This window comes from Mycteria americana, chromosome 11 (assembly GCF_035582795.1).
Source record: "Mycteria americana isolate JAX WOST 10 ecotype Jacksonville Zoo and Gardens chromosome 11, USCA_MyAme_1.0, whole genome shotgun sequence".
Lineage (NCBI taxonomy): Eukaryota > Metazoa > Chordata > Aves > Ciconiiformes > Ciconiidae > Mycteria > Mycteria americana.
In genome coordinates, this window is record NC_134375.1 from 3,846,340 (window position 1) to 3,861,741 (window position 15,402).

A 15,402-nucleotide genomic window follows, 5' to 3' on the forward strand; every position below is an offset into this window, starting at 1 on the left:
ATCAGACAGAAGAAACCAGGTAGCGCAGAAGGCAGACAAACATTACGTTATCCCAGCACGTCCCTTGTCTGTATCTATCACTGTGACAGGCCCACGAATCCAGGGCTGACCAAGTTGTAGCTAGCTTGGGTTTTGAACAGCATTTCCTTTATCCCTGCTCTTACTTTAATTACCAGAGTTTTCCCTTCGTAGATGGGGACTAGACATGTGCCACCACGCCGTCACTTCCCTGCCTCTAACTGGTTTTCAGTTGTTTGTTAACTGGTTAACTGGTTTTCAGTTAACTGGTTTTCAGTTGTGCGCGGTATCGTTCTGTCAAGCCGCAACAAAACCTGAAACTTCTTACTGCAACGACAGAAAACTGGATTTGAGTCCTCCCCCCACCTCTTCCCAGTCTGCTCTTCTGTGTTACGTTCTGTCTTAACAGAACAGGCAGTCTCAAGGCTTTTCATACATTTGGGTAAACGTTACGTACGATACAACTGTGCCAGTAATACCAAAAACTAACCCGCTCCATGGGCTTCCTTTTAATTTACGTTATAGTTACTTGGTAGAGAGATACCTTGAAGGAAGATCTAGCACGTATCAATGGATCCACTTTAAATAGAGCTGATACAACTAGGACTCATTGCATGGTTTCTTTGAAATGTATTGTTGGGGGGGGAAAGGCCATTTTACAAAAATATTGCTCATTTTTCAAAGGTTTTCTTAAATTCAGAAAAGTATAAATTCTACTGTGACAATTAAAAACTGAGGGGAAAAAAATCAGAAAAGACCGACAACAGCAATTACATTAAGAAATCTGGCAAGTTCATATGTATGAGAGATGGAAACGGACTACACTACATGAACCCTTGCATACATATAATATACATGACATACTTCTGAATATTTTAAAAAAATAAATTAGGATAAACAGGGCTTCTAATATCACTTAAATAACAATGCAATAAACTATAATTATTAATTAGAGGGAAAACAATACATGTCCAGCATGCAATACAATGTTCCATGGTTATATATGAATATGGTTGGATTGGTAATAAATATTAGTAGCAGCTGGAAAAACTGTCATGGCTCTTTGTAGGAACTCATGTGCAAAACAGTTGAGATACTTTACTGATATTTGCTAATACGATATCGTTAATAATGTCACTGAGTATTAAAATGTTTTACCAGCTCCTAAAATCTACAAAGATGGATTCAGTCTACACGCTTTCATTTCTGTGGTTTTAACTTCTTACACTGTTCTTTTAAATAAATGTGAAGTCTCCGTTCAACGGAACCGTAACTTAGAATAAGTTGCACGGCTCACTTCCGTGGCTAGGACTAGGTACTACTAGTAGTAGGTACTACTTTGATCTGTGACCTTGAGGACGTGTTCCCTAGGAGAGCAAACAGGAGATTAGGTTTTTGCAGATAAAAGGCAGCAGTAAAAAAATCTTTTGAAGCAGAACCCTTTTAAAATCTGGGTAACAGAAGTCTAGATTCCTAAGTTTCAAAGTAAGAAATATTTAGCATGGAAGCGGCTTTACTGAAATGACATGTTTTAATGGTTTCTGTTGTACGCTAATAGCATGAATTAAATGTACATACTTAATGACCAGACAAATCTAATGGTTGTTACTAGAGGGCACCTTCAAACTGGGGGTTCATTCAGGTTTGACGTGGCCTTAGCGCGTGCAGCAGTGACGCTTGAACACCTCTTGGCAGACTGGGCGCTTGTCTAAGCGTGAGAAGTCTAACCCTGTCTTGGTTAACTGCTCTGCGGAAGGGTTCAAGGACAGAGGAGAACGAGGGATTAAATATTAGAAGTGATTAAATCTGTTATGGAAATACAACGGTATATATGGGTTTAAAATGTGACTGTAATATCCTGCCTGAAAAGTCTTCATGTTTTTAATAACATGGCTATCTTTTCCCTATCCAAATAACTATATATTAGTATTTTTCATTCAAGAGCTGATTTGCATGCCACTTAACTCTTTACAACCGCTTTTTTTTTTACATAACTACCATTTATTTTATTATTTTCAAAGCAGTCCAGTTGAAAATAATTCTTTTAACGGTGTTGTATGAATGTCACTAAAATTGATTCTGTAACAGGCCTAATACGGTTTTTTAGATGAACACATTTGAAGTTAATTGGTCTAGTCCTCACAGGAGCGATTTTTCTAAAATGAGTGGATTTGATTTCTCAGCCATATACTTGCAATAGGGAATACAGCAGCTGACAAACTGGCTCAAACTTGAGCTTCACTGGTAGACCTTCTAACTGCCGTGACATCTGGACTCTGCAATCTCCACAGGTAAACCGGAGGCCAAGGTACCAGGCTCATACTTTCAAACCACCTGCAGCAACTGTAATATTCTTTAATTCTTTTAAATTACTGATAATAATATAGACAGCAACCCCTCAACGTCTCCACAGTCGTGGATTTGCCGTTCATTTGTCACCAGATCTGTTCGTATCAGTTCGATAGGAGCAAAGACAGTACAGTAGCAACTCATGACACACATTATTTCTCCAATTTTCCATTTGCTCTTTTTGTTTCCCATGCTACTGACAGGCAACTAGCAGGGTAATTACAGTTGCAATGAAACTATTTCGATTTACAAATAGACAAAGGACTATCTCAGACAGGAGTTGTACTGATGGAATTACTCAATCCAGGGAGAAGTTTGACCCAATATTCTGAAGTTGCTGAATAAACACTAATTAAGGCAAGCGCGCGTTCACAGCAAATCATTTTGGAATATAGCACCGAAGCATGCTTCTCATGTCACCAAGTCTCTCGGAAGCCGGGCACGACATCTGTTGGGTTAGCTAGCTTGAGAGCACAAAGCTTTTTGAAACTGCTGGTGTGGGGAGCAGTAAGTTACCAAATCACCCTCATTAAGGCTTGAAATGCTTTGGATTTTTACTCTTCTGTTGCTGTAACTTCATCAAACTTTCCTTTTCCGTGTTGCTAGAATGATTTGCAAATTGGATTCAAACAGAAATTAGGTTCGACGATTCATTAGTTACTGGTCAGAACCTATTTTAAATGCCTGAAATCTGCAAATTAATACTGTACTGCTCTTCTGAAATGTCAAGATATTTTCAATATGTTGCATATGTTGTTTTCATAAAAGAGTCAGGGCTGGCCTAACTTCTGTTCTGATCCCACATATTAATAATTACACTGAAGGAACAGGGAAATGTGGAAAATTCAGTCAAAACCACTGCAATTACTGATCTTTGCTTTTGCTAGAAGGTAAGAAAAATTTGCCAAATTAAAACAGTTAAAAAAGGCACTGATCAAATGATATAGGTGCTCAAAAAGAGCAAGCAAGCACTGTGAGAACTGCTGTTGACACCTCAGATAACCGCTCCAAACATGGGTTCCAGAAGACTTCACGAACACAAAAAGGTTTGAAAGCTCCTGACCTCTGATCTGGAGATGCACAGTAGTAAATAGCTAAACTGGCTGTGCTCAGAACATATTTCAGTTTCAAAACTAAGCATGCCCTGCCAGCCAAAAATTAAGAAAAACCAGTTAAAGATAAAACATACAGTTTGCCCCTTCCTCTTCTCTTGAAAACTGGTAGAGGATTTTTTTCTTGTTGAGAAAAGGAAGGAACCCATATTCTTCTGGAAGACTTCATTTGTTATCCAGATGTAGAGTGTTGGTAAAAACATTCATTAGCACCGTTCAAAACACGCGGGTATATCCATTGGGCTGCAATATATGGCAGGCCAACTGTTACCAAGCCTAGGATGCCCGTTGCGTTGAAGTCACCATTTTGGAACTGCCATGTAGTATGTGCAGAAGAATGAAGAAGATACAGCTGGGCATGAAATTTAAAAAAAAACCCAAACCAACAAACACCCCAAACCAATGAACAATGCCAAACCTGCTCTGTGGGAAGGAAGGTATTGAAATAGGTGCTACAACTCTGACCTCTGAGCCGGTAATTAACAAAATTATAACGCTCATGAATACTTATCTGCTAACGTTGCGCTCCTGAAGAACCGCACTATTTTTACTGTACTGCTCCCTGTATTTTCAATGCACTTTAATGAAAAATAAAAAGTAGAATCAGCAGTCTGCCTTAGTATTTCTTACTAAGAAGTACTTAATACTTCTCTCCTTCCTGAATTCTTCGCTACGATTTCCTTCAAACTCAAACTTGTGTACTGGGCATGCAGTTCCAGTGCAGCAGCAGCAGGGGAAAAAAAAAAAATCCTGTTACTTGAACATATCAGCAAGAGTCATGTCCCATGGCCTTCCAGTGAACCTGACAAAATAAACTTAACTTGTGTTTTACAAAGAAACCAAACACACGTTGTAACTAGAGGCAGCTGGCAGCACCATTAGCCTGGTGAATGTAGGTTCGCTCTGTAGGATTTGCGTAGCCATCAGAGATGTGACATCCCCTTCTCACAGACGTATTTCTGCCTTGTCGGTTTATTCTTTTCTAAACTTGAGCCAAACCTACGGCTCTTGGTCAGAAATCCTACTTAATTATTTTTTTCCCTGAATGGAGTCTAAGTGAGTTGCAGGATGTGACATAGTTTTACCACGATAATTTTTGAAGGAATTGTCTGATTAAACATCAACTTGGAAGTCACAGAACTGTATACACCCGGTCCCGTTCAGTCCAGTGACTAAAATGCCCCCGTCCCCGTTTAGATACGCCTAGGAAACCTGGTGGTTATTGGCACTGTAGGACATTTTTATAGATGGCAACACAGCCCAGAGATCTCCCTATAAAAACACCATGACTAGTCACTAAAAATACTTCCATTTTTTATTTTATCTAGCTATGAAGCCCATATACTCTTAACTAGGTTCAAGTTTGAAAATGAAATGCCGGTTGCTAAATTCTGACGACTATAGGTATTTCAGTGGTTTACTTGCTGACCAGCATACTCAAGAGTCTATAATTTCATGCATGCAAGTCATCTGATAACAGTAAAGCTGACTTACAACTAGAAACGCTTCGAAGTAGATGAGCATGAAAAGGTAAAAAGCCAGTTACTTTCATGATTCTCTTGTTGACGTCACAGTAGCAAGGGTACTTAGTGTCATTGCGTGTAAACATTTCATCCATCAATGTTTTAAATTGAAGATTCTTTGTACTAGGGGCTTACACAGATACGTATCATTTTATCGTACTAACCTTTAGCATCTGGCCACCTAAGGATTTCATAAATCTGCTTATCATTCTTTTTACTGTAGAAAGAAGTATTCTAGTTTGATATACTTACCAATACCCACAGGCACCGTTCTCGCCTCTTGTCCTCTGAAGTGAAGGTTATTTAGTTAACCAGCAGATGACTACATAGGTAACCAGCACAGTCTTCATCTGTATCACTGTTTGTATTTTCCCAAACGCAACGGAAATAATACCTATCCTTTCCTATTTCAGAAATTTTCTGGACTTTATAAGTCTGGTTTACTAGAGTGTCATCCTGTGATTTCTTCACTGTAAGTCTATTAATGTGAAATAAATCCTTAAATTGCAGAAGAACTTAAAACCTTTCAGCACTTTAGTGTATGAAGCTTAAATTTTAAGTATTTTTGAACAATGCTTAGAGTTACATAATATAAGCTATTTTACTTCCAAGAGAGAATTCTTGTAAATTTACTTTGAATTCTTCTAACTAAGGTATAATGTAAAATGTAATCAAAGCTGTATATAAAAGTAAAACTAGGCATAGATCATCTGCTAAAAAAAAAAAAAAAAGAAAAACCCCAGTGCTCTGCTGGCAACAATGCAGAGAACAGAGTTTTCTGAAGGTGGTATTCACCCTGGCTTTCATGTCCTCATGGTCGAGTTGACTAGAAAAGCCACAATGGGAAAAAAAGAGGGGGGAAAAATAGTAGCCACAAAACTCCCCAGATGTTGCATAAACATGACTTACCTCAGGTTCAGTGTTTAAATATTTATCTTTCCAATAATCCCCAAGCAAAGTTCATTTAACCACTCTAGTTCCATGTAATTTATTTGTGGAATATGCATCAGACTGAATCTAATTTTGCTCTGCTTACTTTGGAGAAAGGAAATTAAAAGTGAAATAATGAAGGTGGCCTTTTATTCATTTCTTCTTTCCCAGAAACAGGCAGGAAGAGTCCTAAATCAATAAACAAGCTGAAGATGTACTTTCTCTGCTCTGTTTGGTTTTAAGAAAACACAATCGCAAGATAAAGTCAGGGCTCGGCCTTGCAGAAGCTCTCGGCACCAGCAGGGGTAGCTCAACATATTCCTCTCTTCGTTCAGAAAAGCAGAAACATCTTGCTTAAAACAGCTCTTATTCTCAGCCGACAGAGAACAACTCAGAGGTGTCGAGCCAGATTTTCCGCTGCCTTGTGCCTTGACAGAAAAAGCTAGGTGTAAAGTTCTGTCTGTAGGGAGTAACGTTTTCTAGCCCCTTTGCACAAGTGGCAAGCCAAAGGAGACTCTGGTATGCTTTTTATATCGTTTTCGAAATAGGGGCATTAAAGAGATCTAAAAGCGCAAGTGGATGAAAAGGCTTTAATTTGATTAGCGTGCCAGGTAACCAAAGAGAGGCCAGTGCACCTTAACTGAGATGCCTTTATTCAAAACAGAGGGTTAAAAAGGCTTATAACTAAGTGCAGTATAGATTGGTCCCAGGGAAACGCTGGGCCACCCCAATTCCCACTGCAAGTACCGGGCGTTGGTGCCAAACGGGGTGTTCCCAGCAGCCCTCGGAGGCAGTTCCTCCGCTCGCCATCGCCACCGCCTCGTAAGACGGGATCTCAAACCAGTTCTCTTGGTGCTCACTGAAATCACCACGAGTTTTGCCATGATCTTCGTGTACGCAGTGACGCTACCACGTAAATCTGAACCAGGAAATCCATCTAAAATACCTTTGTCCCCACAACTGGTTTTCAATGAAAAAAGAGTAGTTATCCAAATCAAGACAGAAGTGACCTGATGGTGGAAAAATCTTCTATTTTCCCTACCTGTACGGCATGAAAACAGAAATTGTCATTAACAAGGAAAACATGAAGTATAACGGCAGCCAATCAAAAAGAGCAGTTCCCACAGATCTCTAGCAGAAATTCTGGAGAGGACAAAATCATTGCAGAGACAAATTATATTTTGATTCTGGCATGCCAGCATTTCATTCCACTCCAATCATTCTACCAACTATTTAGCAAACTGCTGCCTCTAAAACCAAGTAACATTTTGCCACCTTATAAAAAAAATTACCCAAATTGCTGTGACTATAAACTGTATGGGGTTTTTCTACTGTGGTATTTAGGAAGTGACAGCTAAAAATACCCTCCCTTTTGAAGCAGGCTATAGTACATATGGAGGCACTGGGACTGAAAATCCCTGAAAGCTCATCTATTTTGCTAAATACTATTCTAATTTTGCATTTGCTACATGATTGTACCGTTTTTGTACAGGATGTGTACTGCGACTATATCAGTTAAACTGAAAGTCGCTTTTAAGTGAAAATAAATGCAATGGCAGATGAGAACTAGGGAGAAAAGAGCTTGAGCAAAGCATCAAGAAGGCAACAAACTATTACTGTGGAGAATCCTGCCTGCTGTCATTCAAAAATAAGATTCATTTGCCACAATGGAGAGAGAGTAAGATCGATACAGATAAAAAACTCATACTCCGTAGACTGCCAGAAGCTGACGTACAGAGCAGGCAGTCCAACCAAAAGACACTGTGTCGATTCAGACTGCTTGACAGCTGGGAGGGACAGCAAGGTGTCCCCATTATAATTAAAACGCCTTTGAAAAAGCTGTATGGACAATCCCTGTGCAACGCAGTTCAGCGCTCCTTGACATAGCCCGAAGTATCACGCTCGAGCCTGCTGCAGAAATACTCGCGATCAGGACCCAGGAATCTCTCAGCGGAATGCGGAGTGCTGCCTCTCAGGAAAACTGAAATACAGAGGGGAGAGCGCAGCGCTAACACACCAGTACAGGTCCGGCAAAGGTATACTCCGGCAGGACAATCGGCTCCTGGCGGATTATCCTGCAGACCTGCCACGCTGCAGAGGGCCGAGAGGCGAGAGGAGAGAGCAGACAGCGAGGAGGGGCGGGAGGCAGCGTGGAGCAGCGGTGCTGTGGCAGCGCTGCCTCTCCCGGGGCAGCTCTGAGGCCGATGCCCTCGCTCATCGCCTTTCGCCCCCAGTAGCTCCCGGGGAAGAGACGAAAATACCACGCAGGCGGGGGGAGGTTGCTGCGGAGCTCAGGGGAAGCGGTAGCTTACTCCACGGGACTCCGCATGTATGGCATCCGACAAAAGGAGACCTAGTGTTTTTAATACGGGTCTCGGCGGGCTGTTAGAAGAGAAAGAAAGAATGATGGTAACTAATGACCAGAATGCTGTTGATAGATGCTAATGCTTCATAGTAAAAATTAACAAGGATCATGACAACCCACGGCACAAAAAGCCCCTCCAGCATTAGAAGTCCTGTGCAAAATTAGAATTATTCCCATTGCGAAGAGATGAAGCTGGTCATAAATGGGACTGCAGTCAGGTTCCCTGCCCTGTTTCTATATTGCACACATCAACTAATACAGTGGATTCTCCCCAGTCCTCTTTATTTTCCTGCATCTTACTAGACAACAGAAATCAGTTGTTCAACACTAGCCTTACTTAGCTAGACAGAAATGAGAAAGTGCCAAGTGCTTCTTCTACTGTGCCAATAATGACTTGAAGGAATAAGTGACCATATCCCTTGAGAAATGAACGTTTCTGTTTCTTCTGAGCAAGTGTTAGCTGGATCAGAATACAACCAAGGAGAGGGCACTAGCTGGACTAGTATTATGACACGATTTGCTATGATATCATGGCTTACTTATCAAACTAAAGGAACACTGGCATCATAACATGGAGCGTAGTGAAAGAAGCCCTGTGCTGTTAGTCCAGTTCTACAAACCGTAAAAAGGCCAAGTGTTTCTTTTGCTTCAGTCTGCTTATATTTATAAAATGTTGGCTATAATTTCCCTACTGTTAGTTAAGATACAAGATTATTTTGCTTAAAAGTTAATCAAGGAATATTTCTATGTCTTTTGGGAATAACCTTTGTACTGTACAAGGTCAAGATCTAACTGTAATACAGAACGGGTGCTGAGCTTAGGGTTTCTTTTGAACTCTCTAAAAGTCATTCTCCTAATACAATGAAAAATGCTAACAATACACGATATAAAAAAGGACACTGCAGCTTCAAGCTAAGGCCTAATGCTTGCTGATGCTGTGCAGAGGTAACAGGTACTCAGTCACTGTACTGGTACCAGTAGAAGCTACAGGTAATATTTGCCTCCTCTGATAAACAGGCTAAAAATGCATTTTCTTGCATTTGTGAGAGCATGTTCCTGAGTATAGAGATTTCCAGACTTATTAAAATCCCTTTCAAATGCTATGATGCAAAGAGGCCTTTGATACTATCTGCAGTATCTGATACTATCAGATACTGCATCTGATAGTAATTTGACAAAACTTACTGCTTCAGAATGAAGAAAATAGGAGTTCCGCTGAGGTTTCAAAAACTGTTGGCCTCTTACATTTTAACGGTAAGATTGCATCAACGTTGCCCTGAAGAGATGAGCGATTCACCTGCCACAGAACTGCTCATTAGACAGACTTGCGTGGGAAGCAGAACAGCCAGTTTCAAGTCCCGGCTTTGGGCGAGCCCCTGCACCCCTGGCCTGACGGGCATACCCACCTGCTTTTCCCGCTGTTGTTGTGACCAGTTGTTTCACGTTAGGGCTGAGAAACCTTCTAGCCACAAGTTTCACTAAAGTCCACGTTACCGCTGAAAGGTCTTGCTGCGTATAGCGTGCTCCAAGGCCTATCCCCTCCAGCGCTGACTGGGTCTAGGGAGACTTACGGGGAATATATTTCTTGAGTAAGAACCTCTCTTAGAGCCATTTGCTTCTCTAAGCGCTTTAAATATTCCACCTATGTACAGATGGCTTTGAAGGACTCTTAAAAATTATTTCAAGGGTAGCTGCAGGCAATACTATGTAAGGTCGTAATTAAAATGTGGTTTTATGGCATTTGACAATTACCATATGAGATTTCGTTTTAGCATGTTTACATTTCTGCACATTCAGTTGAACATAAGTATTTAATTCTCAACTATGTCTACAAGATGGTTGTGAATTGATTTTTAACTTTTCACAAAATTCTTTTTCGATTTTGTTGTGAGCATAATATTTTCAGTTTGATTGTACAGTTAGTTTGATTGCACTAGATAGGAAGGTCCTTAAGACATGCAGAGCATAGCAATCTGATGTGCCATTCTGGGCAATCTTAGGCAAAACGTGCCTCAGGTGACCATCGAATAGGTAGGCCTGCGTGCTCGATGGTAGAGAAGACACTTTATCCAGCATATTTCTTTATTATTTGCATTTTACTGAAGCAGTAATCAAATTGCTCTATTTAGCTCATCCATAGCAGCAGCCATGCGATGTCACCTGGAAAGCAATCAACGGCTCTCAGTTAATTCCTTCATCACTGTCCCATCCCACTGCCCGAAGGGAGACCTGGCAATCAAGAGTGCCGCCACGGCTGCCCACAGGGGCCACTAACACTCCTGCCGGGGGCCTGCGCCTTCCTGTAGCTCCCGCTTCCTGTGCCAGGGTTCAGCCTCGCATCTTTCTTACCTTTTCACTCACATGAAAAGCTTCCTGAAAGAAGTAAGTTTCCTCCAGGTAAGGACGGAGATGTTAACAGGTCTAAATTATTTTCAGGTGTTAGTCCTGGACTTGGATCCAACCTTATGATTTGAAGGCAAAACTTCAGACAAAAATTAACAAAGTATGGCTGCTTCAACTAAATCAGGACGTAGTCTACAACATTCCTAGCTCAGTTTTGAAGTAGATCTAAAATCTGAAAATGAGACCCAATTCTAATAATTCTGAATATTTGTGTGTTGGGGTTTTTTTAACAGACAGAGGGTTTTTTTTTTTTTGGGGGGGGGGGGGAGAAGACTACTAAGAGTTGTAAAACTGGCCCCTTACCATTCAAAAATAAGATAAATCTGGTGCTGTGAAACATGTACACATCTATATAAAGATAACAAGCTACTTTGTGTACCTAAACCTCAAGAAAACACATCTTCACGAGTTTGGATTGAAATGGTTCAAATTCTGTTAATGAATTTTCAATTCCTGTTTGATTTGTGAAGTGACAAAATATGCAATCTTTTAAGCAGTTCTGTCCTGCACGTCCACCTATAGATGTATTTTATTGCTCTCTAATCAAACTTTCTGTTGCTCCCTTATGAAACAACTTCTTTATAAAGAGGGTGTATACCTGTTACACATATCCCGCTTGCTACAGCCACAAAAGCTCTGAAGTTGAGAAGGATTTCCGAACTCTTGTATTTACGCCTGGGCTCCACGTATAGCATGAGCCAGAAAACAGAGGTACAGATCTGTGCCGATTAGGGCTTGCGTTAATAAGGAACGCAGAGAAAGAGCCGTGCCTCCAACATGCACCATTCGTGTATTTTTCCTTGTTACCTTAAATTAAATCTGTGACGGGATAATAAAAAATGCCTTTTATTGCAGCTTTTATTTTTAATTCATTATTCCTTGTAACTACCAATTGTTCAAGGCTCACAAATAGAGCATTGAAACACTGCCTTTTCATGAATGAAGTTCTGTCCAGCCTGCAAACAGGGACGTCATTTCTCGAAAATGCACAGAAGTGCAGGGGAAGATCAGGGGCTGCAAACGAAAGCAGGGCTGGAAGAAGGACAGCTTTGTTTACTCGACCAGAAGAGAGAAGGTAGCAGCACTGGTCTTTAAATTCGAGCTGGAAGGAAATTTACTAGGAAAAGATAAAACCCTTCTTCTGCTAAAGAGCATAAAATCAGCTCCAGCCACTTGTAAAAGATGTTTTTGTAAAGGCTTTTGATTATTAATAGTTCCACTGACTCATAACAGCAACGTTGCAATGCTCGCTAAGGTAACCTCTCTCCTGGTACAATAACTTTCGCCAATGATGTGCTTTTTCCTTAAAGGAAGGCGGAGTTAGGAGTCAGAGTCCGGGCCATAAATAAGAGGGTCCCATGTCAGGGAAATCAGAAGGCAGTTAACATCAGCGTATACTCAGAGCGAGCATTAGAGGGCTTTCCGAAACCATCCCAGCCTGCTGAACTCGAGCTGCGCCCAGAGGAAATCAGAGAGCTAGTAGGAAGCTTAGACATAAAGCCAACAGTAAGAAAGCGTTTTCTCTTGGCTGACCGATTAGCTGTGCTAAGGCAACATGAGTCCTGCGCTCAGTACCTTGCTGTTTTCCGCGCTTCTGCTGCTGACCCGCCGGAGGCCGGAGCTGGCGGAGGCGTGCAGCTGTGCCCCCGCTCACCCGCAGCAGCTCATCTGCGACGCGGCGCTCGGTGAGTCCCGACGGCCGCGCGCTTCCAGCGCCGAGGGTGGGGGATCCCCGGGGCTCCTGCGTCGGCCGAGCGGGGCTCTGCGCGGCGGCAGAGGAGCGGGCTTCGCCGGGTGGCTTGGTCTCTCCCAGGACTTCCAAACAAAATGACTGCAGAGACCCCTTTCACAGAGGGGGCTCTGGAAAAAAAGGTCCTAGCAGCTGTTCTGCTTTTCTTGGGTTTCCAGAATATTTTGTGGTTACAAATGGTTGAAATTGCTGTATTACTTAGTGCCTTTTTTGTTTTTTTTTTAAATAGCAACGGCTTCTACTTTAGTTCCTAACTTAGAGTAAGCAGGGAGGTATACCTGAACTTTCAAATGGCTACTGTTAACAGTATCTGCAATAGAATATTCTATCTAAATATGCCTGCTATGTGTAAACCGTGCCTACAGATATTTTTATAGCGTTTGAGGGGGGGAAAAAAAGAAAAAATAAACCAAATTAAAAGTCCCCAGTGATAACATGTTGAAACACTTGATCTTTGTTCTGCTATACTACAATTTCTTTAGTTGGTTGCTGGGATTTTTTGTCATTTTCCAAAACTACTTGAGCAGGAAAGCGACAGGCCCTTTCTTTTCTGCAGATGGACTGGCTACAGCAGTTTGGTATAAATACAACTTCCCAGTCTTTAGGACAATTGTGTTTCATGATATTCAATCAGCACTGTGGTTGTCAAACCACTTCCAGAAAGAAACTACAGATCTCAAAATTAGGCTGCATGGGGATAAGAAAATGTGACATTTTGCCGTCTTTTGATTTCATTAGCTCAAGCTAAGGCTGGTTAGCTTCCATCTAGTGTGAACAGTAAATGTAGAACATGAGTTTCCAAAGTGTCACCAAATTAGCATCTCTATGGGGCAGGCAATACCTTCTGCATACTGATTCATTGCTTTTATACCCTGACAGAAAATCTTTGTAGCCATGACAAACTCTAAGCTCTGTTTGTGGCCATCAGCTAAATTGGTTTTTAATCTGCTCGTGCTAAGCAATCTTTTTCATTAAGTTACCTACACCAGGCATTACAAACTTGGGGTTGTTTAAGGGGTGCAAGGAAAGAGAAGTTGTGCAACCAGGAGCTTGACTATATAGGTATACATTTAACTGTATTAGTCTGCTGCGTTCCTGTGCATAAGAAAGTGACAGTTTTTCAACAGGCTTAATGTAGAGATTTTCCGAAATGAACAATTTCACAGCATGGAGGAAACTCAAAATACTCATTATGAGCCATCCTCCTTAGGGAAACCATTCCGGCCATTCTTGTGATATATATTAAGATTTATTCCGTTCCTAGATACATTTTACAAATGGTAGCTATATGCTACTTTTTATTTATGTCTAAAGACTGAAAACTGTAAAATAAAACTACTTTATATTTGGACTTGATGCTCAAGCTCTCACTCATAGAAATATTCCTATTGAAGTAAACTGTACCTTTGGACTAAGGAATGTTCACATCAAAGATCCCTTTGTTGTTTAATATTTATCAGTTTAAAAGAGCATTTCTATATATTATAAAATGACAGAGATGTAGATATTCATAATTACATGTACACATATTTTTATATATGCATTTGCATATGAGTACACATAAAACCTGCTCTAAGCATTTACAGATGAATGTTTGATTTGCTTTGGCCAGAGTATCTTGCATAAGCAGAGCAAAATTACTGTAAAGGAGCTGGAGAAGACCGGCGGAGCCGTCTGCCCCGTGCAAGAGAAAACTCCACCAACCAGGCTGGCAAAGGCAGCTCCTCCAGCCCTGCAGCCCGCAGGCTGTTCTCTCACCCGCTGCCCGGCCAGAGGCTGCGGGCTGGGCTGCCCCGGGGAAGGGGCCGCACGCTGGAGCCCTGGCCACGGCACCATTCCCCGGGAGCCATGGCCACGGCACCATCCCCCAGGAGCCCTGGCCACGGCACCATTCCCGGGGAGCCCTGGCCATGGCACCATCCCCCAGGAGCCCTGGCCACGGCACCATTCCCGGGGAGCCCTGGCCACGGCACCATCCCCCGGGAGCCCTGGCCACGGCACCATCCCCCGGGAGCCCTGGCCACGGCACCATTCCCCGGGAGCCCTGGCCACGGCACCATTCCCCGGGAGCCCTGGCCACAGCACCATTCCCGGGGAGCCCTGGCCACGGCACCCCCCCAGGCTGTGCCTCCGCAGCTCCACTCTGCTGGAAGCAAAGCGGGTCGGAAGCCACTCCTGTGTCCTGAGGGCCACCTTAGGGCCACCTTCGGAGGGGCTGGGAAACCCAGGCCACGCTCTTCGGCATCCCATGCAGTAGCATACCTCAAACCTCTCCTGTTAATATCACCATAGTTAAAGATTTATTTTTTTAAGATAAGAAGATTAAATTGAAGATCTGTACTTCAATTTCAACGCTTTCATACTTCCAAAATACCGCTAAACAAAGAAAGGGACAGCTCTTCAGCTACCAAGGTCTGTGGGAGTAGAGTGCTAATCCAGCTATTTGCTGAGACTATTCAAAATTTTTCAGTTATTTTTAAGTTCACCCATCTCTGTGCCCACAAACACAGTCAAGTATTTCCTTGCAGAATAGAACCCCAGCACATCTTTTTTAAAAAAAGAAACCATGCCATGCCTCTAAATTCCACAGTAAAGTAAAAACTGGGACAAAGTCTCAGTCCTGCTCGTAGAGCTGCCAACCGCTATATGTACTTCAGTTACTGCATTATTTCTCAGTTTCACTGCATATCTGTAACATTTTTAATTTCCTTTAGGATCACTTGTGATTTGGGTGGAGTGGAAATGGAGGTGGAGGGGGTTGAATCAATAGACATTACTTGAGCCACTAACTGAATGTGTGAAGCCCCTCAGAAACCTTAGCACTTACACGAGATACCCAAGAAAAAAACAAGCAGAGAAATTAATTAAGTCTGGGACAAGCTCTTTTCACTTTTACTTTTGTTCACATGATTAGTGCTCTGACACTTTGTCTTCTACTGTCAGGAGGCTTTT

The 15,402-nt window shown here is 42.0% G+C and overlaps 2 protein-coding genes across 8 annotated transcripts in view; one reads left to right on the forward strand and one right to left on the reverse strand.

Annotated features, from left to right (window-relative positions):
• Nucleotides 1–15,402, reverse strand: part of SYN2 (synapsin II) — a 225,467-nt gene that overhangs the window by 53,387 nt on the left and 156,678 nt on the right. The window lies entirely within an intron of this gene.
• The window catches only part of TIMP4 (TIMP metallopeptidase inhibitor 4), a 28,088-nt gene continuing 24,778 nt past the window's right edge, over nt 12,093–15,402 (forward strand). The window contains exon 1 of the mRNA XM_075514285.1: nt 12,093–12,385. Within this exon, the coding sequence (XP_075370400.1) occupies nt 12,256–12,385 (130 nt within the window). The 5' untranslated portion in view covers nt 12,093–12,255. The remainder of the gene's footprint in view (nt 12,386–15,402) is intronic.